This window comes from Leptosomus discolor, chromosome 16 (assembly GCF_034619465.1).
Source record: "Leptosomus discolor isolate bLepDis1 chromosome 16, bLepDis1.hap2, whole genome shotgun sequence".
Lineage (NCBI taxonomy): Eukaryota > Metazoa > Chordata > Aves > Leptosomiformes > Leptosomidae > Leptosomus > Leptosomus discolor.
Window position 1 is genome coordinate 14,175,934 of NC_141406.1, and position 22,041 is coordinate 14,197,974.

Genomic DNA, 22,041 nt, shown 5'->3' on the forward strand with positions numbered 1-22,041 from the left:
GTAAACAAGGCGGAGCATCAGCAGCAAACCCGAGTTCCTGGGCACCGTTCTCTGGGCACTGCTGCTTGTTCCAGAGAAGAGACTGGACACAGCGGGCACCATGGTACCCTGTGAACTGCTGTGGCAGCATTTTTCTGATCCACTAGATGATTCCAAATGCAAACTCAGTAACATGAGGTAGAGCATAATGTCATGTCTGTTGCGGGCTTAGGTGTATGGGCTAAGCCCCGACAGGCACCTCTCACTTCCCGATAAAGGGGTGGGACTTCCCCCCCCCCCGCCATTCTGGAGGCGACAGGGAGCCACTCAGGCTCCTCACTCCCATTTGGGCTGGACTGAACTGACTAGTTGGTTCCCGTCACGGATGTGGTGGGAACAGCCTGTGCCTTGGGAATGTAGAGCAGGGCGCACAGTGAAACGAGGGGCAACAAGGGGGCCAGGAGCAGGCTCTGAAAGGGGAACGAGTTGCTTTGCAGACTCCTGTAGCAGCGCTCATCTGCCTCAAGCTGTATCTCTGCCACACAAGCATCGGAGTAGAGTTATTGTGGCACCCTGAGAGGAACACAACCTGTATGTGCATTTGGGTCATGGCTTGGCAGACGTTCTTCAACTGCAGCACGTAACAAATTAGAGCAGTTGTGGTTAGAGGCTGACCTGAAGTTGCATTTGGCTCTTGAGGGTGTGGTTGTGCCACTGCTGCAAATAATCCTCACGATAGTGGTTTTTTACCTAACGCTCCCTGCCCAAAGCTGTGTTCGGGACCTCCTGACTACTGGCACAGCAGACACTGGCAGCACCTTCCCATGAGCTGGAATTCCAGACAGTGCCATCCTCCTTGGATACAGCAGCACCTAGTGAGGAGCAGGAGCAAGAAAAGGTAGTTCGTTAATTCCATTACTATTTGATCTACAGACGTACAGTGCTGTGCAGCTGAGATTACATTTGACCAAAAGGCAGGCACAGAGGGAAAGGCTTGTGCTCCAGCTGAAAAAAATTCCTAGTCAAGCACAATTTAGTAACAGCAACCTTGACACAGGAGTAGTGCATCTGATGCTAATTTGTGGTGGAAAACCTATCGTTAAAGTGTGTTTTCTTACAAAACCTGATGAATGGGGATTAACTGACTCAAATCAGCAGTGATGAAGTTCTAGTGGATGCTGTTCTACAAAGCAATCTCAGCTTAAGTTTACATTGTCTCTACAGTTAATATTGCAAATTTCACATTAAGCTGTCAAGTTAGAAAATGAACACACTGAAAGATGCCAGTGGTTTTGAAGCCAGCAGTGAAACATTAAGCTTGCAAAAAGAGAGAATTAAGATTACTTTCCTGAAACTTGTGCTGGAAAGCATTCAAATATAGAAAACTCACTTTTCGTTACTGCCTTGTAAGTACACAGCAGTTGCCACAACAACTTTGTTTATAACCACAGTATCCTGAAAATCAAATCTCTCTTTGCTTCCTGGGGAAGGCAGATGCATTACAAGCGGCGACTTGGGTGAACAAGGTTGCTGTACTGAACTGCACCACTTCACTACGAGCAGCCTGGGTAACTCCAGTTTTCAGCCCTACAGCAAGTGTTTCCCCTGATTGCAGTGAAGTGTGATTGGAGGCAGCTCCCAGACTCAGCTCTGTTACAAACTTTCAAGTTCAACAGAAAACAGTTCTTTTAATCTCTTCTCCAAACGGGCACACCCACAACAGAAACTTTGCACAGTTTAATAAAGGTACCTCCTAACAGACCTCATCCACTTCACAGGATAAAAAGTGACTTTTAACTACACTTCTTTGGCTCTCACAAACATCAAACGAGCAGTGGGACCCTCCCAGCAGAAAGACAATTAACAAGCGATCCTTGACAGCAATTGTCACATTTGCATAGTTAAACATTTAAATAATTGAATCCATAAGTATTACAAACATGGTACGTTACAAACAAGATCAAGGCCTTTCAGATACTTGGAACTGACTTGATTTGTAAAACCATCCCATTTGGGGAAACAAATGGAATCTTAAGCTTATTTCAGCTGTTTGCTACTATCCCACACTGAAAAGTCTGGGACCTTCAAATTGTGATTGACTCTCACATATTCTATGGTGACACTTCAGTTCTTTTCAGTCCTCCCGAAGGTAAGGGTCCTCCCCTGCCTCTGTACTTCCTAAAATACCCTGTGGCAATGCAGATTCCTCTCCTTGAGCTTTTATGAGCTCTTCTGTTTGAGCTTCGGCTAACTTGGTCTCTGCTTTCTGGCACAGCTGTCGCACTTCTTGCACCTGCGATTTCACGAGCTGAATGTGGCTGCGGGCTGTCACCGAGGCTTGGTCTGCACCTGAAAATGCAGATTTAATAATTAATGATTTAAATACATCAGGTTGGAGCAGCACTTGGCAATTAAGGGAGCGACCGGCTATAATTATCATCTGCTTTGCGAAGCATTTGCATGGCTCTTGGGCTGTATTAATGCTAAATGCATTTACTGTTCATTTGACTTCAACAACAACATGCCTACTTTGAGATTTTCCCACCCCCCCTCCCCCTTGAATTCTTCAACCCAAGTGGGTTGCAGCCAGTGTCCGATCAGAGCGATGGGCTTGTTCCCGTGGGTTTGAGAGCTAAGCCCAGCCCAGTCATCGTGTGCCAGGAGCGGTCAGTCTGTGTCCTGTCCTGGCCCCTCGCAGCAGCGGGAACGTCTGTGGCGCTGCTGAACTCAGAAACCCTTCTCCCCCCCCTGCTCCTCCAGATTCTGTGTCTTTTTCAGGCACTTACAGAGTCAGGGCATCCCTGTATGTTCATTGCTTTCCTCCCCTTCTCCCCTCCAATAACTTTGCTGACATACCGTAAGTCAGCCCGTCACTCAATCTCAGAGCTATCACGTCTCTCCACATTTTGTGAAAGTGTGTATACGGGGAGAAAAGACCAAAATCAGTATCCTTCCTGAGGTTAAGAAGAGTGAATCCAGCTAGAAAGACCTGCTGGACCCCCTTGGCAGCCTTATTTCCGTGGCTCCCAGAACCGCGTTCGAACACTGCCTTTAAAAATGACTAAACGCTTCCCTCAAACATGTTTTGGCACGGATGGGTCTTGATCTCAACCGCATGTGAAGTCTCCAGGCCTAGTTCTCAGAACACTTCTACTAGACTGGCAGCCAATAAAAAAGCAAAAGTTCTCAGCACCTCTAAAAACCAGGCACTGGCTGTCAATTGGTGTTACCTGAATGTACACCCTGTGTCTCTCTCAGCCCCATTCTCGTTCAGTAAATACTGCCTAAATGCTAGGGGAAAGAAATGCTCAGTGTGTCTGTGCTGGGGATTAAAATAGTTACTTGTAGAATATTACAATTAATTGTGTGATTGCTTAATATTAGGTTGAATTGAAACTTGATTTGCTTTGCTTAGCATGGGTGATGGGAGTGCTGAGGCCTTAGGCCACAAACTATCTGAACTTCAGCTGAATTTGTGCATAGTCAAATGGGGAAGTACCGAGAGCCTTGTACAATGAGGTAAGCTGGACCAAAGCTGTAATTCAAAGAAAAGACCTTTAAAAAAACCAGAGAAACTGTTCCATTTGAAGCCAACAGAAAACAGAGGAGATCCAGGTGCAGATAAGACAGAAGGGTGGTAAAACTACAGGAACAGCTAGAATTTGAAAGCTATTACTCCGACCATCATAAAGGAAGAGCGACTATTAAACTAATTGGACCAAAAGTCGGTGCAAGTTGCATGTGCAGGTGTGTGAACACCTCGTGTAACAGACTGTGAGGCCTTAAAGACCCAGGGAAACAACGGAGGGGTGTCCCCCCCGGAAGGTCCCAGCTCAAGCTGAAATAAAGCGACTCTGACAGAACCTAAGGACTGAACTCTTCTTTACAGTCGGGGGCTAAGGCTGGATCCATCCACACTCAGACTCCTCTCTGAGAGGAAGCTGAAAAAGCAAGGGGGGCCACTCTGAACCTCATGACTTGGCAGAGAGTCTCTCCTACACCGTCCTGCTTGTGCTTACCTGATTGATAGGCAGCTTCTGCCGCCATCTCTGACAGACGTAACGCTGTCATCCAGCTGGATTCCAGCCGTAGGTATTCCTGCTGTTTTGTGGTCATCTAGGAGCAGAACAAAGTACTGCTTTACTTGAGGTCACAGCACCTGAATGCTCTTCTAAGCAGTACCTTTGTGAAAAGGTGAGCAAGTGAGACGAGAACTTTCTGAGTGCAGGTTTAAGAGGCAGACAGCTGACTGAGGGGAGGCGGCTGCTTACATCAACTCTGGCTCCTATTACCACCTGCCAGACTGCATCCACCTCTTCTGAATTCATCTTCCCGAGAAGATTTGCATATTGCTTGTAGAGAGACGCCAGCGTGTAAACTGCCTGCAAAGGAATCATTTCAGACAATTACGCGACAATCCGTACATCTCCGATGACGTCTCAGTGTTGATGAGCAAAACGGTTCCAAAGGGGCTTTGTTCTCAAGTTCACGGCAGTTTTGGAGGCGCTGACAGCATTCGCTGTCTGCCCACAGCAGCGCTGTGGATACCATCTCTTTATATACTTGTCGTGCTAATAAGGAAGTAAACTGGAACGCAAATACTCAAATTGGCACTTATTTATAAAATTAAAACTGTATCTCGTTGTTTCAGCCTTAAATATGGCTCAGTCCATTCTTCTGATGAGACTCAAGTTCACGGCCTTCAAAATGGGCACAGAAGTTAAATAACAAGGTGGTGCATCCTACTGACTCCGTACACAGGTGTCAGGAGTTTCTTTAGCCCCAGTTCTGAGATATGGGTCATTTCAGCTTAAGTTCAAGCTCAAAGCAACAGTCTAACGAAGCTAAAATTAACTTCTGCATTTGGTGTAGCAGAACACTGAGCCCGACCCCACGGCTTCCTAGGGACTCGACATCTTCAAACCCCCACACCTCTTGTATTAAAATTCATTAAAACCCCCCCAAAGTCCATTTTAAGTGTGGTTTAATGGGTGCAGTTAGTGCCAAACCATTTAGTATTCCCAGTACTGACTTGCTGGCAAAATGTGTAATCTCTCGGCTTACCTTGGTGTACTCTGTCAGCGCTTCAATCAGTGCGTACGTTGTTTGAGAGAGGAGCGTAGCAGTACTGTCTGTTACCAAGGAAACTGCTCTTTTAATCAAGGCGTCGTTGCTGAGAGAAGACGAGTTCTGTTTCTGAAAGACAAGACATTTGCATCCTCTTTACACTGACCTTCCTGTGGATGTTAGTAGTAACAAGTAACGGTGAGGAAAAGCACCGCTGTTAGGTGGTCAGCCCGATCCTCACTGCAAAACAAGGCACCTGAAGGTAGACGTTGTCTTTTCTCATTTCCTTAATGATTAACAGCTTAAACCCCTGTGATCCCCACAAGGGAATACAATTCTGAGGGTAAGTACTAGTTTGTAAGATGCTAAACAAGTGGGTTTCTATATGAAACTGCTTCTAACGAGTGGGTGCTGTAAGTCTCTCACTCCTGGTACGTTACCTCCACGACCGGGACTGCACACAAGGCCACTCCCAGCCCCATGCCTGCCATTTGGTGCCATCGTCCGTTCACACCCGAGAGGCAGCGTCTCCTAATACTGCCCAGAAGAGGGAAGCTTTGTCTGGAAATGCAAGAAACAAAGTTAAATGCAAGAAATACCCAGTGTGTGGTGGGAAATAGGTATCAAAAAGAACACCTAGAAGCTGTTCTAGTGACCTCATCTCCACCAAGCTTCTGCAGTGCAGCTCCATAATAGTGAATTAATAAGTTTGTTTTAAATGCTATTACTTAAGTGCAAGAAAACAAGCACAGTAACTACTGCATTATTAATCCTTTGAGAGAGGAAATGTATCTTATCAGGTACCAACACATCACTAACGTTCAGTAATACTGAAAAACAAATTAGAAGTCATGCTTAGAAGTGGTATCTGGTATATGCAGGTGAGCAATACAACTGGTAATAGTTCGCTGTGACCCAGTGATGCTTTGGGCCTCCCGTTGTCACCTTTATTTACACCCAGGGCTGTGTAAGTGTCCGGGGGTCAGGGCCTCTCCCTGAAACACTCGAGCGGAAGAACAGAGACATTCTGTCATGACAGTTTTTTCGCTGGGCAGCGATTTTCTGTAAACAACAGGTCAGCCTCCCTTCTTTCACGCTGCGCACTCTTAACCTACAGCCCCCCAGCGGCAAGCGCCGTGCGGGCACCGCAGCTCCTCCGGCTTGCGCCGGTCCCGCTGGGCTGCGGCAGCTGGAGGCAGACGAGGCGCGTTACGGCCACTTCTGTGGCTCAGGCCGCCGCTCCAGCCCGCGGATGGGCTGATCACACCGGGCAAACCGAGCGGGGCCGGAGCCCCCAAGGGCGGTCAGCGGCAGAGAACGGCGCCGGGAGCCCGACTGCGGCCGCGCCCGGCCCGCTCCCGCCCGGGAAACAGCCGCCTCCGCGGGCGCGGCCCCGCTGGACCCGGGGCCGCCGCGGTACCTGAGGAGGGAACAGCAGCTCCGGAGCCACCGGCTGCCCGCAGCCATCTTGCGACACGCAGGAAGTTACGTTAGCGCGTCCCGGCGTGCGAGTGATGGGGGAGTGTCGCTGAGCGGGCGGGGCTGGTTTCCTGGCGTGGCGCATGCGCAGAGGGCGGGCACGTGGGGGCGGGCGGCGGGCGGGGCCGTCGGTTGAAGGCGGGAGCGGCGCGCGCGGGGCCGTGAGGGCGGCTGGAGCCTGAGGCGGGCGGGCGGGCGGGTGTCCCGGTGTGCCCCCCCCCCCGGCGGGGTCCGCTGCTCCCGCCGCCCCCGGGGGCTGCCCCGCCTGCGGGGAGCGGCGCTTGGCTCGGGAGGCGCCATGGCGGGCCTTTGGAGCCGCATCGGCCTCGGCTCCGGCCGCGCTTGGGCGGTTCCTCTGCGTTGCCCCGCTCGGAGACACCTGCCAGGCCCTCACGGGGAGCGGCCCTCGGCCGTGTGCGAGGCTGTCAGCAGGCGTGTTGGCAGAGGTCACCGACCGATGGCTGCGGGTTCTGCTCCCCACCTCCCCGTTTAATTCCTCTTTGCTTTTCAAGAACATGTGATGCTGCTTGGCTTTTGGCTAGTGATAATCCCCAGCTTCTCCAGGAAAGGTCTGCTGTGTAGTTCTACATGAAAGGCTTTGATCAATTAAATCTATTCTTTTGGGGTATACCAGAAATTCCTGTCTAGTCTCTGTGAGTTTGCTCAGCACAGTTTACTTTCAGCAAGGCAGCGCTGTGTCACAGGCACATCTTACATCTAACTCCATGTTTTGAGCACTTGTGGAAAAGCATTGAGAACGCCAAATAATAAACCTGTAGATAATGTGGTGTTGGTGCCCCCACCCCATGAAGTGTACCTCGTAAAACGGTAGGAAGGGGGAAACCTTGTGCTGATTTGAAATGTCTTTTCCCAGGACTTCTGAAAAAAATAGCAAGTGATTTCTGTATCTGTGCCTTCACACCCTTAATGAGGCAGAGTTAGACAAGGCAGGACTTGTTTACTTGAGATGTTGGTCGTGTTTGAATCGTGTTGCATCCCTCCCGTCCCTCTGCTGTGCTTGGCAGACTGCCGTGCTCTCGAGGTGGGGTGTGGGGTGGGAATCTCAGGAGAAGACTACTGGGAGGCTTTTAAGTATTTCAGGGAACAGGGGCAAATGTCTAGGAGACACAAAGAATCTGCAGGAGACAAAGAATCTGCAAGAACCACAAAGATCAGTAAAGTGCATGCATGTAGATACGTTTTCTAACCTTTATTCTTTTTATATAAGAAAATAAGGCTGTGGTTAGGCAGTAAGGAAACAAAACACTTGCAGAGCTGGGACAGGAGGAAGGGACTGCCATCCTGTGTGCCAAGGGGACGCACAGGATGAGCTGCACGGTGGAGCCTGTTGCCTCTGGCCAGCCCGTGGCTGCAGGAGCAGGAGAGGAGCTCTCATTTAAGCACCAAGAAGTACGTTGTCCAGCCGGCGAGCAGCAGCGCCCCGACCAGCACAGTGTAACTGAACAGCACGAACGCCAGCAGCTCCTTCATCACCTTGAGGAAGTGGATGGCGAAGGAGTCCGGCATGCTTCTCCCCAGCGCTGCAGCAGGTAGGGTCTCTGCCGTGCTCCTCCTCGGCCTGTAAGCAAAGGGACAGGATGACTCTTTCTGAGCAAGGAGACTGCAGAGCTGATGGGGTGGCTCTTTGGGGAGAAACGGCTGTGTTTGGGAGGGTTAATGGCCCCTCATCCTCCTAAGAAGGTTGTTGGACTTGTGTGTGCTTGTTCAGAGGGTTGCTGAGCTGCGTGGTGTTGAAAAAAGAGCTCGGGATCTGGTCAGAGTCTCCAAATCAGGACTGGTAACTAAGCAAATTAAAACACAGACTCACAAGCAGCAGGTGCTGCTGTGTCGGTACGGGCCAGAGGGCCTTGCAGAGTCCAGCTGGCTCCTGGTGTCTTTCCCCCTGTGGCTGTGCATCCAGGAAGCTTCACGTTCCGAGCGGTCACTGATGGTGCATTACCAACAGTGTGTTCTGATCAAAGTGGTCAATTCCTCCAAGGAAGCCACCATTAATATTTAATGATATAATTGCATCTAATGGAAATACTGGCACAAACTGAGTCTTTTGTTTAAGAATGACGAAAACTAGGGCTTAAATACAAGTTTGCACAGGCAAATATTTATATCTCACGTTAAAAATAACCTTTAAATGGGAGACATGGGATAAGGTGCTTTAGGATTCATCCTCTAGCTGTATTTTAAAGTTATGCTTACACATCACTTTAGAAGTGATTGCTCATTTGTTAGTTTAATATAAAATCTGAACTCTCCCAAAAGTTGTTGGCTCCTTAGACTTAAAGCTGTGAAGATCCATCTAAAAAATTCTACTGTCTCTCCAGTTTACATGTTCTTTTTAATTTTGATCGTAACTGTGCCTGTTCAAAAATATCCACACTGTTGGTCAAGCATATAAAGGGAATTTAAAACCAGACTTAAGATAAAGCTGCTCTAAAAGGATTATTTCTTTTCCAAACAGTCTAAAGCCAGCCAAGGTAAACTGAATTCGCATCCTGCCACTTAGAATATTTTTTAAAGAGCTCTTGTGATAAAAGAGTTCACTTTTTGGTCTTATTAAAGAGTTCGTTATTTCAGCCTAAGCTCAGGCACATGTACACATTACAGGAGCTGCTGCATTTTAAAACCAGCCATGGTTTCCCGGTTGTTCAAAGCACTGAAGTTTTCTAGCTATAGGCTTTACATGATTTCTGATTATCTAAATTAAAGATGTCGATAAAGAAATAAGCTGCTTACCCAGGTAGATGATGGGCTCTACTTCGTAAAGTTCCTATTTCTCTCTAGTTTTGTTCTGCAGCTGTCCCTTGAATTTCTGGCTTCTGCACGGTTTGTGCTGTAGTTTGATCCTCTTCTGATCCGCTCATCCGGGAGCAATGAGGTGGTGTTTGCAGCCCACACGAGGACTGATGCACTAGGTGTGGTCAGGACCAGTTACTACATGACATAGCGCCGTTGCGCTCCGTGCAGCGCAGCAGGGCAGAGCTCGCCGGAGAGCTCCCCTTCCCCAGAGGGCTTTCGTCAACAGCGGGGCCTGAGTTGAAGCACCATGGCTTAGTGTTACCAGGTCCAACCCTGCAGTTCTTTAAACGTGAGGCTTTTCCCTCTAACACAGCGTTGTGTCATCCTACACTTTTTATTCTGCAGTTAGCTGCAAGGCTCTTATGCCTCGTGCTCCGTTCCCTGAGAGCCCTGTGCTCCACTTGGGAAGGAGGACGCTTTCATACAGCTGGGCATCGGCCCAGCTCAGCAGCCCATTGCAGGATGGAACCGGGTGGGCTGAGTCGGGCTCTTTTATCAAGAGCAAGCGCTGAAGACAGCCTAATGGCTGCAATGGCGCTAGTTCCCTGCTCCAGATTCACCCTTGCACACCCAAGAAGTCACCCCTACCTGTTAGAGGGCGAGCACTACAGGGCCTTTGCAGCTGGGGGGGGAGGAGGGAGGTAAGCGATACGTTTATTTTTAGCAAAACTGCTTTCCGATAATGCTATATGAAAAGTGGAAGTCTTTGGGGATGGAGGTTGGGTAATGTTTTCTTTTTTTTTTTTTTTTTTTTTGCTTGTAAACCAGACAAATGCAGACAGCAGAGAGAAGGAAGAGTATGTACTGCAAATCAAATCTCTTACCTACAAAGATATTATGATGTAGAAAATGGCCCCTTAATTTAATTAGGCTCTCTTGTTATCAAATTATTACCCGCATGGTCAGCAAGGCCTTAGACAGAAGCAGAACATAATCAAGCTGCTCAGGAAGCCTGTTAAGTCGTAATTGCTTCTCCAGAGAATCGATCAACGTCAACATGGCTTTTATTTTTTGCTGTTGTTGTCGAATAGTTCCAGGAAGAGACTTTGTGTCGTTGGAGTGTCCACATGGCTCTAGCTTGGTGGGGGTGCAGGCTGCAGCCTGCAAAAAACTACGCAGCAGTGGTGTTGGTAAATGAAGAGCTTACCGAGTGTCCGGTGTGAGCTATTTTTGAAGTAGGTTTTGTCTCTAGTGTTAACTAACAAACACATTTGCTGGGCCAAGTGGTGAGGGAGCTGTTGAATTGGCGCTTCCCGTGGTTTCCTTTAGTCACTTGTGGTGTAGCTTTGACGTGTCATGAGCCTAGTTCACAAACTAGCCCGATCAGTGCTATTCACTTCCTTTCAATATTTAAGATTAAAAAAAAAAAAAAAATCTGAAATTGTGATAGCACAAAGAACCTCAAGGCCAAGCCGAGGACCCTCTGTAAGGATTGCACTGAACCACATTGTTTGTTTTTCTGCACAGTAATGTCTGATTTTTGATCCAAAGCTACTTCAATTTTCTTTTTAAGTACTGTGAAATTACCTGCTTTACAATGGAACAGCAGAACTAGCGCAGAGCAAGGCCATCCACGCTTGCTCCTTGCATCATTATCAAAGTTGCAGCACGTTTTGGTTTTGTAAGCAAGTCTGCAAGTTGCCTACCCACCTGAAGTAAAAAGTCTCAAATGCTTAAAACTGTATTTTTCTTGAAAGGTCTAGAAATCCCATAAATATTTCTGATTTAGTATGTTAAGTGGCAGAACATAACGTAATTAGTGCATAAGCTTAAAGAAAAAAAAATCCAGATGTTAGAAAAATAGGTTCAACTTAAGTAATTCAGTTATCCTGGGGCAGGGCGAGAAGGATGCAGCTACCACAGTGGAGGGTTTGATTTTATTTATTTTTGTATTCCAGAGAGAGGGAGCAAACACTTTTTATTTTATTCTAATACCCCAACTGCAGTGAGACAGACAGAGGGGCTTTGTGAAGGGGCTGGATTTGGCAGAACTCAATCTTACAAAACAAAACAGACTGAAACCCACAGTCCTAACTCTAACAGCTTGGAAAAATGAAGGGGTTTTGGGACATATTGTGCAGGATAACTAAGGGCAGAAATGTTTTCTAGGAGAGTGATTTAAGGTGTGGAGTCGGGTTTTTTTTAGTTGTTTTAACTATTTAGGAGTGAAACGCAGTGTGAGAGTCCCCAGTGGCTGCTGTTGAAGCATGAGTACAGTGACAGCGAGCAGGGCAAGGGCTGAGGCGCAGCAGCACAGGCTGCAGCTGTGGTCAGGGCTCAGGCTTAAGCAACGACCCCTGCTCTGCCTTCCAAGCCTCTAGCAATGAGCAAGGCTGCATCTTCTGGAGCCAGAAGCTGCCTCTTGCACACGCTGGCTCAGCAGCACCAAGGGTCCAGCCACCAAGACCATGGAAAATTCCATTTTATAGTTTTGAGCTCTACAACAGCTTGTGGCAGCAAGTACTGCAATTTATAAGCTGAACGGGGGGTGTGTGCATGAAAAAAGTGTCTGTTTTAAACCCTCTGTTTACTGGGTCATTGACGTGGCTCTTTTTGGCCTGAGTCCCGTGGCAGGGAGTGCCTGTGTGTTTTCAAACAAGCTCTTGACACACTGATGTAATTCATGCTCTGGAGTAGCTTTCCAGCCAGGTGGGTGGACCCAGGACAAACAAGCCACCTCACACTGACTGAAGTAAAAGGCTCGAGCATCTCCCTCGTGCTCTGGGGGTTGTATTCGTGGTCAGTGCTGCTGACATGCGCGTGGATGGTTTGAGGTTGGGCTATTGCTGCAGGAAACCCAACGAATGCCTTGGCCAAAGCGTGCAGGACAGTGGCTGTGAGCAGGGGCTACAGGCCACCAACCCAAACACCCAGCTTCTTACAGCACAGCGCAGGCTGAGCAGGTCCTGCAGCTGCATCATTCTGGATGCCCAAGAGCCATGAAGTTTCTAAACCTATGCGGTGCAAAACCTACTGCCTCCCCTTTACAGCAGTTCCCTTCCCACATACAGTCAGCTTCCAAGGATGAGAGAAGATTGTCTACTGGGGCCTGGCCCTTGCTGCTGCCTGTTGATGTGAATGTGCTGAAATTGGGGGGGACACAAGTTCCTTGGCTTTCATCAGAAAGATGAGCCCTGGGTACAGCAGAGGTCCAGCTGAGTACGGATCTCTGACAGAAACAGATCCAGTGCATTGATGGAATGTATCGGGCACTAGAGAGAGACAGACTGGGAATACTGGTATGAAATCAGGAACAGAAAACATCTGGCCTCCTCAGCACCTTAGGAGAGTAAAAAGAAGTAATCGCATCTCCCACTAAAACTAAACTGAAAGAAAAAAAAACAAGAAGCAATTTGCCAAATAGAAGGACCAGGGCAAATCCCCACTCCCCCAGCACTTGTTTGCCAACGCAGACCATGAGCAGGGATCTCTCTTTCTCCCGCTGTTTATTTCATTGTTGGTGCCTTTTGGCACTGCTTGTCTCCTGGGCAGTTCCACACACAGTAGGAACCCAAGCACAGAGCGGGATGGGGGTAACTGCATTGTGAGCTGGTCTCAGGAGAGCTTCTTTCACTGTCGTGTTTCTCTGACGGTCGAGCAGCCATGCCAGAAGACCAGAAGCCAACATGCCTGTGTCACAGGGCTTCTCACTTTTACTGTCTCTCGCCACAGACCCTAGAAAGGGGCAGGCTCCAGTTTTTCCATCAAGGATTTGATCCAACTCGTTCCATTGATTAGTTTTGTAGTGGCAATGACATACTCAGTGCCTCCATCTTCCATTTGGGACAGAAACCTCAGTGCAGCAATTTCTGCGTATGTTACACCTCCCAGGAAGAACACCAGAGTGACTCGGTTCTCGCCGTGTTGACCTGTGTATTCAGAGAAATTTACAGGTTGTCTTAGTTTTATTTTTACATCTCCTACCTGTCAACTGTCAGTCAAACTCAAAATGACCTAAACCTGAAATAAAGACAGCAGGTGAAGTAAGAGGAGAAACCTACTGGGCAGCATACCAGGCTGGGGTCCAGAAATGCAGCCTCTGCTCCCAGCTCCGGCGTCTTGTTACAGATGTGCTTCTGCCTGCCCAGGCTCAATTCTAGGCGAGTGATGCTGACCTTCTTTGTCAGGTAACGTTACTCATTACTATCACAGTGTGAGGTCAGGGTTTATGACAAGAAGGTCAACACCTGTACAGCTCTGTAGTTATCTTCAGCACACGTGGTGCTGTGCGTTAGCAGCAGGCTCAATACGTGACTGAGTGATTTAAAGAGGCCAGAAAGCGAGCTGCCAAAAATGGGTTAGGTAGATCTAATACTGCAGTGGGACGGGGAGGTGAGACAGATGCCTGGACTCTGCCAGCCCTGATTTCAGTTTGCCTCATTCCAGCCTAACTGAGATGCACCTCTCTTTAGAAAACGGGAAAAACAAAGCAAAACTTACGTTTTTTCTGAAGGCCAGTAGGTAACTGCTGCCTCTCCTCAAAATGGGGACCCGGCAGCATCTTTAAAACCTCCTCTATGCTGCGCCACCCTGGCCGAGCCAGTAGCTGTGCCAGGCGTACGCTCAGCGGAGCGTAGCCACTGTACACGTAGGAGATATCGTTGGGGTTCTGCAGGAGAAAGCAGAGTGTGAGCAGCAGGGGAGTGCTACTTCATGCTGCAAAACAGCACCACAGAAATTAAAAAAAATAAGTAAAATAGAGAGGAAGGGTTTTGTGCTGCACATAACTGTTATCGTTAGATGTCACGTTCACTGCTGAGGCACCTGTTTACCTGTTCGTTAACATCATCCATCCATAAGCGCAGGGTTTTCCTGATCGTCGGGTAGTTATTCCTACCACTCGTCTGAGGTTTCAGGAGTCCAGCCTTTTCTAAGTTGTTTAAGGTCAATATATGTTCATAGCCATAAGTCTGCAATTTGAAGAGTTCACCTTTAATACCAAGTCAATAATCCATAACCAGAGTGTTTAAAAACAAAAAGAGCAAAGATGTTTGTTTGAAAAAGTTTTTTTGTTAAGATCCCTCTAGCGTGTATCCCATTTAGAGTGTTTAAATCATAACAGTAAAAAGTGCAATTCTACAAACCTCTCTGTATCTACATGTTGTAAAACACAGATAAGCACCCCCTGAGTCACTGCTGTCAGCCCAAACAAGCCCCAGTGCTCCGTCTGTACACACTGGCCATCAACACTACCCATGTGTAAGATGCACCTCTCTAGAATGCAAGTGCTGTAGAGCTCAGGCTTTGATGTGGATTTTCTCAGAAATTTATCAGTCCAAAAGTTACAGCCCAACCTGGAGAATCTCTCTTTTGTAATGGTCCAGAACCTTCTGCTTCAGTCCACTATTGCACACAGACTGCAAGCACACGAGACGCAAGATCTTGATTAACGGGTGTTTTTGAGCTATGCAGTCTTCAATGTAATTGTTAACCTATTAAAAAAAAACAACAACAAACCATAAGCTGTTACTTAAAGACCTGTTAAACTGCCTAGAAGACCTGGAAGGAAAGATCTCATTTTGCCTAGGATCTCCAAAACAGCAAGAAAGAGGGTGCAGCTGCTCTCCAGGCAGCTCAAGACCATCTGCCAAACAGCGATCCAGCACTGGTTCCACCTAGCGTCTTTCTAAAGCATCTAAAGATTCCACAGTCCGTGGCTAGATTTTGATGCACTGAGAAAATTCTGACTTCAGTCTTTCACTGATCCCTCACAGCATGTAGCGCCCCGGTACGAGTCAGAGCACCCCAGCTGTATCCATCTGCAACAACAGGGAAGCAGAGCCCGGCAAAGTGCACAGAACAGCACCGTCTCCGAGCACCTTCAGCGATGCACGTCGTGGGAAAAACTGCAAACGTGCGAGCAGGCACACGTGAGAGCTCACAGCCTTGACACTGGAAGCAGACAGACACCATCTAGATCAGCCGCTTCCTCTCTCAACAAACCCAAATGGAAAAAAAAACCCAGAGAAATATGTTGGGGTTTTTTTTTGAAGACTAAAAGTCATTAATTATCTGCTTACCTTGTCTGTGTCTATTCCAGACATGAACTCTTGTTCCACTGTTAAATTATCAAAGAAATCTTCAGATGCTTTGGGAAAAGAATGAAAATCAGTGCAATGGCAACCGACAGCTTATTTTCTACATTTAACATTTCGGCAGAGATGCGCTGGATGGAGCAAAGCCAATTTTTGCCAAGCTCAATGACGTCCATCATGTCGTCCGCATCTTGCCATACTTAAGTTAGTCAGATAAGACTATTCAACAAATACTCACTGGTGATGTCTTTGATGAGTTCTGCGATGGAGGTGTGGTTTGCCAGAGAACTTCTTGCTGCCTGCATGTGTGGCAGCTGGGAGACAAACTGCTTAATCTCGCCAACCGTTTTCGCGTGGTGTCTTTCCTAAAGAAATCCGTCGCTTGGGTTAGATCTTGTTCAGATTAGTGACACCAACCAGACCATTTTATCATGAAACAGCTTTTTACTGTACCCGCTGCAACAGCAGATGCTGTTAAAGATACACAGCCTTTTAGACAAAAGACTTTAAATGCTTACACTGAAGTCACAGCATTACCTGTAGCAGCACTGCGGTCATTAGAAGAGGCACAACGTAATACAACAGGGTCATTAGACTGTTTTTTTTTCTGTTACACCAGTGTTGCCAATCACTTTTCTCCACTTTTGTCTGACCTCAGCCATCACTATCTGCTCCTCAGTTTCCCCACCACCAAAAGGATGTTTTTCATGCAAAGATGAAGTACTCTGCTAGCTGCCATAAACGTGGAGCTCTAGGCCAATGTGGTCAGAGATGGGGGACGTTTCCCCTCAAAGCAGCAGTGAAAGGTCCTGAGGAACTGGGTGGGCAGGGTCTGTGTCCCTTGCAATCAGACGCCTGCCGTTCACTGTACCTGGCTGTAACAATGTCCCAGGTTTTGAGCAAGGATCTGATGAAGCACAATGCAGACTTCAGCTCTCAGAGCAGTCCAGAGGTCTGTATTTCATTTGGGCTACTTGCCGCTTGCTGTAACTTGGAATAAAAATAATAATTTGACTCATATGTGAAAGATTTAAATGGGCAAGTGCAGGCAGGAGAGCGATAACGATGAAGCCGGCAATTTAAGAAGTCCTCTGCTGCCAGTATGCTGCTGTTTCATTATCACCTATTATCTCTGACAATTCCTTAAATGTCTTTTTTTAACAATCAGTATGAATAATCCATCTTTAGCACCTTCAGCACTAATACTGCAGTAACAGACATTGACTAGGAAATGAGGCTGAGCACACAGTATTTCAGTCTTAAATATGGCAGAAGTGAAGAGGCAAAGAAAACAACTAAGGAAATACAACCAAACAGTGTAACAAGTTCTCTCGAGATTCACCATGAAGTCTGAAAGCAGACATGTGGGATCTCAGTTTCTTTATGAATCATCAAATCAGGATGTTTTTCAAACAAACCCACAAACACCCCCCACAGCACTCTCCAGCTTTGTCTAAGGTGACACGTGAGCATGAATTTACAGGTCAAACCTCCTGTACGACAACGGTCTTTTTCCCATTCCTGTTGTTTTTTACACCATAATGCTCTATGAATGCGCGTTCTGGAGTTTCATTTCTTAAAGCCTTTTCTCTGCATCCTTAGTGAACACAAAGGGAAAAGGACCTTTCAGTTCAGGTAACAGCGGCAACAAAGTGGAATTGATCAGTACGTTAACATTAACCTTTGGCCTCTTGCAGAGGGACGCAGCACCCGACCATTCTGCAGACTGAAGAAAGCAATTCCTATTACGGGAACTTTGGGCTGACCCAGGAGAAATGTGGTTTACGCCACCTCTGGGACAAGCTCTTAACAGCGAGGACGGGAAAAGCCCCAGAACAGAGGTGTGGGAGGAGAAGAGAGGATCTGCATTACTACAGGATTCTTAAGAGGAGGTTTGACCAACACCTCCTCAGAACAGTCGAAGTGGAGCTGATTGCATCCCAGGGCAGAGGAACAGACTGGAGGGGCTTCTGAAGTCTACCTACCTGTTTTTCCTCTGGCTGGGGGATTACTCCATGGCAACAGCTCGAGCTGCCAATCACAGCCCTGCTGAATGCAGACTGTGACTTACCTGATGACAAGAATGGCCAAGGGATGCACAGTCAGATACAGGCCTCACCTCAAAGGCTGCCGAGATGATCTTGGCTTTCTTGCTCAGCACTGACCCCACGGCATTGAAGTTCTTGTCTCGGATTTCAGCATAGAGCTCTTCGGCAGAGTTCAGCTGGAGCTTCTTGGGTTCTGTGGGCAGATCCTTCCCACCCTCACCCTGCTTCTTTGGGGCAAACTTCTCCGGAGGGAGTTTCACATAAGCTACCAAATGCAGAGGAATAACCCTAGTTAAAATTAAAAAGGCCGTGGAAACGCGTCCCCTGGGCTGGAAACGGCTCTGAACAGCACAACTAATACAAAGGCCCAGGCGACTCAGTGTGTATGTGTTAATGAAGGAGAGTCTCCCTGTGCTCCCCTAGTGACCCAGAGACCTGTACAGACATGCGTGACCAGAACCCAAGTGCTAGCTACCCTGCTACCCAAGAGGTTTGGAGGCAGCCTTCCAGCCGGCCTTCAGTACAGCAGGAGGGATTAAAACCCATAAATGCCTCTCTGGAATTTTTCTTACCACCCTCTGAAGAGCAGGAGAGCGCTCTGAATAGCCCCCTCACAAACTGTTCCCATGCCCTCAGTGTGGCACGTGAGCCAGCTGGGCTGGAGGGTGAAGGCAGACGCTAACATGCCTCCTGCCACACTACATGTTCCGTGTCGCTGCGTCTGCACCCAGCCAACATCCAAAAGCCCGTTCGATAACCATGCACTGCACTCAGCTCCCCCTCCTGAGCAAGGAGAGAGCCAGAGCTGATCTGGATGGGCTCTAGCTTGGGACCGAACCATCTCCGCACTAAGCTCAGGTGAGCTGCTCCTGCATCGCTGTCATTCAGCAAAGCAGAAACCCAGCGGACACATGGCGACCTGCTCCAGCACGCTGGAGACCTCCCCCTTACCCGGCACTACTCACTGTTCTGAATTCCGTAGATTTCATCTATCAGCCCTTCGTACGTCAGCTGCGTAGCCAACGGCGTCAGCAGGTCAACGTTGCGGTCCAGCAACAAGAGGGTATCAAAGATGGGAAATATCGAGTTCTGGCTCCCAGGGAATTCACGCTTCATCCTGATCATCATATTGGCCACGTGCTGAAAATAAATCACGTTGGTCTGGTTATGGTGCAGGCCCCAACAGATGGGTTTGACTTCTAGGCCCTACAAGCACATTCTCATGCAAGTATGGGGCACAGTCCTGTGTAACGGGAGAGAATGGCAAGTGGTACAAACTGGCTGACAGACGGGGGCAGGACAAGACCAGAAAAAAAAAAAAAAGTCCTCTGCTGCTCTCTGCAGTGAATGTGGCCGAAGCACTGGGTTCACCTCAAGCCACTCCCTCTTTACAAAAGGTACCAAATAAACTGTAGGTTGATCAGTGAGAAGAAAAAAGGGTAAGTGAGTTATAGGAGGAGATGAAAAAGCTACAGCCTGAGTCATAGTTTACACATTTCCCCCTTTATTCAGCCCTTCTGATACCAACAGCATGGCCAAGTGTTAAAACTCTACAGAAAGAAGAACTGCTGAGAACATGAAGGCAGTGTACCTATGAGGAAAAAGCATGTGAAATCAGATAAATTCTCCTGAGAGGGTGACTTAAGGAACAGCAGAGATTGTTCCCATGGCCAGAGATGACAACGACCTGATGGCCATGATCCTGAAATTCCAATATGACGAGAAGGGTCCGTGGCCGAATTCAAAACCCCACAGGCGCATTTAACCAAACTCTCCTTAAGGCAGCTCCAAAGAACAAGATACATTTTTTCAGCAGCAACATTTGCCTCACCCGGGCACACTCGCCCTTCCCGAAAATCTGCGGGATGGTTCCGTAGAGAGCCTGCAGCGTCATCAGCCCCTTTGCTGCATGGTACAGACTTGTCTGGTCGCTCTCCAGGTAACATTCCTAAACAAGAAGGAGGATTCTGTGTGATTCTGTGATTCCTGATGGAAGGTGTTGACCCGACACAGCTGCTTCTGCAGCAGAACATGGTCCATGTGAACAGTTCAGAGGAGACACACGGGCTGGGGAAAAACTACGGCTGTTGGCAAACGTGGACGCTGCCTGTGCTGTCACTACATCAAACCCTTCGATCGAACCAGGCACTGTAATGCTCCCAAACCCCGCATGCTACTCCCAGGCTGATGGAGTAAGAGAGCCAGAAAGTGACGGCAAAGAGCCTCTCCCTCTAACGAAGCCAGTCTGAGCACGCAACACCTCGTCACAGCTGCCAACAAGCAGCTGCAAGCCCTGACGTGTCCTCTGGGCTACGGGAAATAGGGCAGAGATGGCTGAAGAAACGCTGTCCCCAGACGCAGCGTTCCGAGAAGACAGGACGCGCAGCTGGTACGTGACAGCTGTCAATTCTCAGCGGAGCTTAGAGCTCAGTATTGACCACTGTACGTGGCTCTTGGGCCGTGGACTGACTCAAACTGTGCTGGCTCTTTGTAACAACGGGTATCTTAAGCCTTGTGAATGCTCTGTTTGTGAAAAGACCACCAGCAGTTACAGCTGGAGGAACTGGGGCACAGCGCAGTGCAGCGATTGTTCCTCCAGCGTTTAAGCAGAAAACGCACAGGCGCAGTTTAGCGCTCGGGATCAAGCCGCCTTTGCTCTGCAAGGCCTTTCTCTGCTGCGCCGGTCACCGAGAAACCCTCCGAGAGCCTCTGAGCCCAACACCAACAGCCCACGCACAGCGTCCTGCCTCGAGGACGAGACGAGCGCTTACCTTGAACGCGCTCTCGGACTCCATGGAGAGCAGGTCTCCATCGAAGGGGATCAAGTCGAGGCTGTACTGCTCTCGGTGGATGAAGGACCCCAGCACGCCCTGCTCCTTCAGCCACTGCTCACAGAGCAGGCTGCGACGCGGCACGAAGAGGATGTGGAAGTCCCTCTGGGGAGAACGGCCTCTGTCTTCCCTGGAAGAGTCACAAGCAAACGGTAACTCGGCTGTGCAGGTCACCGGCATAGACCGCAGGCCGAGGACACTGAACTCAGAGGGAGCAGGAGCACCGTGCATGGTTATTGTTACCAACTTCCACTCCTTTGTATTTCAGAATATTTTTTACCCAGCCACATGCATCCACAGCCACAGCTCTGAGACCAGGGTGAGCTGACTTGGTTTTTCCACAGTTCTCCAAAGGAGGGTCAACCAAAGCATAACTCGTTCCGGCTACTCAGAAGGCACGCACATCTTCTTCACAAGGAATGCACCCTCTGCACCCTCCTGCCAAAGTGAACCCCCCGCTTCCTTCCCGGGGTGTTGCACATGCAGCTCCCCATTCCAAGCCTGGCCGCGACAAACCACACGGTGCTTTCAGGCCAAACCTATCCCCTCCTTCGGCAGGAGCTCCGAGAAGAGCACCGCGAGTTGACCCCCCACCGTACCTGAGCACGTTGTCCGTGATGATGTCCATCAGCTCCAGCTTGGGCCTGACAAAGAAGATGATGTTCTTGACGTCAGCCTGGGGCAGCCGGCCCGGCTTAAGCGTGAACATCTTTTCCACCTCATGCTCCTACGCAGAGGCAACAGCGTTAGCGAACCGCCGGCAGCTCCGGGGACAAGGCCCGGCGGCCGAGGGACCGCCCCCGCCCCCAGCCGCCGCCCCCCTTACCTTGAGGAGCGAGTACTGCGCGATCAGCCCGAAGGGCCCGGTCAGGTACTCGTCCCACACGATCGCCTGCGGGAAGGGACAGCGCCGTCAGGCCCGGGCCCCGCTGCCACCCCCCCCCGCCCACCCCGCCCCCCCGCCCCGCCGCCCCCCCTTCCCGCACCCCGCACCTTGGAGCCCGCGCACTTGTCGAGGAACTCGCGGAGCTCCCGCCGCCCCGCCTCGCGCAGCGCCGTCAGGTTGACGCGCCCCGAGCTCAGGTGCGCCGCCATCGCCGCCGCCCGCCGCGCCGCTCACGTGACGCCGGCGGTCACCTGACGGCCGAGGCGGGGCCGCGCGCAGCCAGAGCGGCGGCGGCCCAGCGCCCCCTGGCGGCCCAGAACCCTTTGGCACCGAATTCCCCGTTTCCACCCTTTTTTTTTGGGGCCGGGACCGAACGGGGTCGCGTGAAGCGTCAGAAATACGGCCCCAACGCCCTTCGTTCGGTTCCTGGAAAGCGCAGCCCCCACGCACGGCCCCCGACGGAACGGAGAAATAGGAACGAAAAACGCACTTTTTTTTTTTTCCAAAATATAACTTTAATATATATATGCATATATACACACACACGCCACGCACACGCTATAGAGAAGCTGAAAAAATGCAAAAAAAAACCCAGTAAAAAAGGGGATGTCCTGGAGCCCGTTCCAGGTGTGACAGCCTACGGGTTCCCACCCCCAGCAGCTCCGTTTCTCACCGGCTTCACCGTTTCGTGTTTCCCACGTGGGCCAAACCGCAAACCCGAGCTCGTGACATCACACGCAGATGAGTAAAGGAAAACAAAAGATGAAATACTTCTCAACCCAGTCCAGTGTCCAAAAAAAAACCAACCAACCCTTAAAAATCTGAATGTACAAATTCAGCCTTAAAATGGTTTAGTGCAAATATGAAAATTAACAGCATAATTTTAAGGTACTTAAATAAGC

The 22,041-nt window shown here is 49.2% G+C and overlaps 3 protein-coding genes across 3 annotated transcripts; all 3 read right to left on the minus strand.

Moving 5' to 3' along the window:
- Positions 1–1,647: 1,647 nt before the first annotated feature.
- On the minus strand, positions 1,648–6,513 carry DIABLO (diablo IAP-binding mitochondrial protein). Its single transcript, XM_086474274.1, has 6 exons — positions 6,467–6,513; positions 5,487–5,607; positions 5,044–5,175; positions 4,251–4,361; positions 3,999–4,095; positions 1,648–2,328 (listed from the first exon to the last, which is right to left on the minus strand). Exons 1-6 carry the CDS (start codon positions 6,511–6,513, stop codon positions 2,114–2,116), a joined length of 723 nt encoding a protein of 240 aa, XP_086330400.1. The 3' UTR covers positions 1,648–2,113.
- A 1,404-nt stretch (positions 6,514–7,917) lies between these two features.
- On the minus strand, positions 7,918–8,052 carry LOC147414338 (uncharacterized). Its single transcript, XM_086474449.1, has one exon. It carries the CDS (start codon positions 8,050–8,052, stop codon positions 7,918–7,920), a length of 135 nt encoding a protein of 44 aa, XP_086330575.1.
- A 4,716-nt stretch (positions 8,053–12,768) lies between these two features.
- On the minus strand, positions 12,769–21,348 carry VPS33A (VPS33A core subunit of CORVET and HOPS complexes). Its single transcript, XM_086474087.1, has 13 exons — positions 21,247–21,348; positions 21,080–21,145; positions 20,853–20,980; positions 20,194–20,383; positions 19,254–19,370; positions 18,388–18,562; positions 17,494–17,687; positions 15,613–15,739; positions 15,360–15,427; positions 14,634–14,771; positions 14,112–14,249; positions 13,780–13,948; positions 12,769–13,208 (listed from the first exon to the last, which is right to left on the minus strand). The coding sequence occupies exons 1-13, from the start codon at positions 21,346–21,348 to the stop codon at positions 13,015–13,017; spliced, it is 1,806 nt and encodes a 601-aa protein (XP_086330213.1). The 3' UTR covers positions 12,769–13,014.
- Between the last annotated feature and the right edge of the window lie 693 nt (positions 21,349–22,041).

Coding starts and splice junctions, on each gene's coding strand:
- DIABLO (XM_086474274.1), bottom strand. CDS start 6,513: ATGGCTGCGGGCAGCCGGTGGCTCCGGAGCTGCTGTTCCCTCCTCAG. Junction 5,176..5,486: donor GTGCAGTCCCGGTCGTGGAG/GTAACGTACCAG, acceptor CTTGTCTTTCAG/AAACAGAACTCGTCTTCTCT. Junction 2,329..3,998: donor AGAAGCTGCCTATCAATCAG/GTAAGCACAAGC, acceptor CTGCATTTTCAG/GTGCAGACCAAGCCTCGGTG.
- VPS33A (XM_086474087.1), bottom strand. CDS start 21,348: ATGGCGGCGCACCTGAGCTCGGGGCGCGTCAACCTGACGGCGCTGCGC. Junction 20,384..20,852: donor ATCACGGACAACGTGCTCAG/GTACGGTGGGGG, acceptor TGACTCTTCCAG/GGAAGACAGAGGCCGTTCTC. Junction 14,772..15,359: donor CTGGAATAGACACAGACAAG/GTAAGCAGATAA, acceptor TTTTTTTAATAG/GTTAACAATTACATTGAAGA.
- LOC147414338 (XM_086474449.1), bottom strand. CDS start 8,052: ATGCCGGACTCCTTCGCCATCCACTTCCTCAAGGTGATGAAGGAGCTG.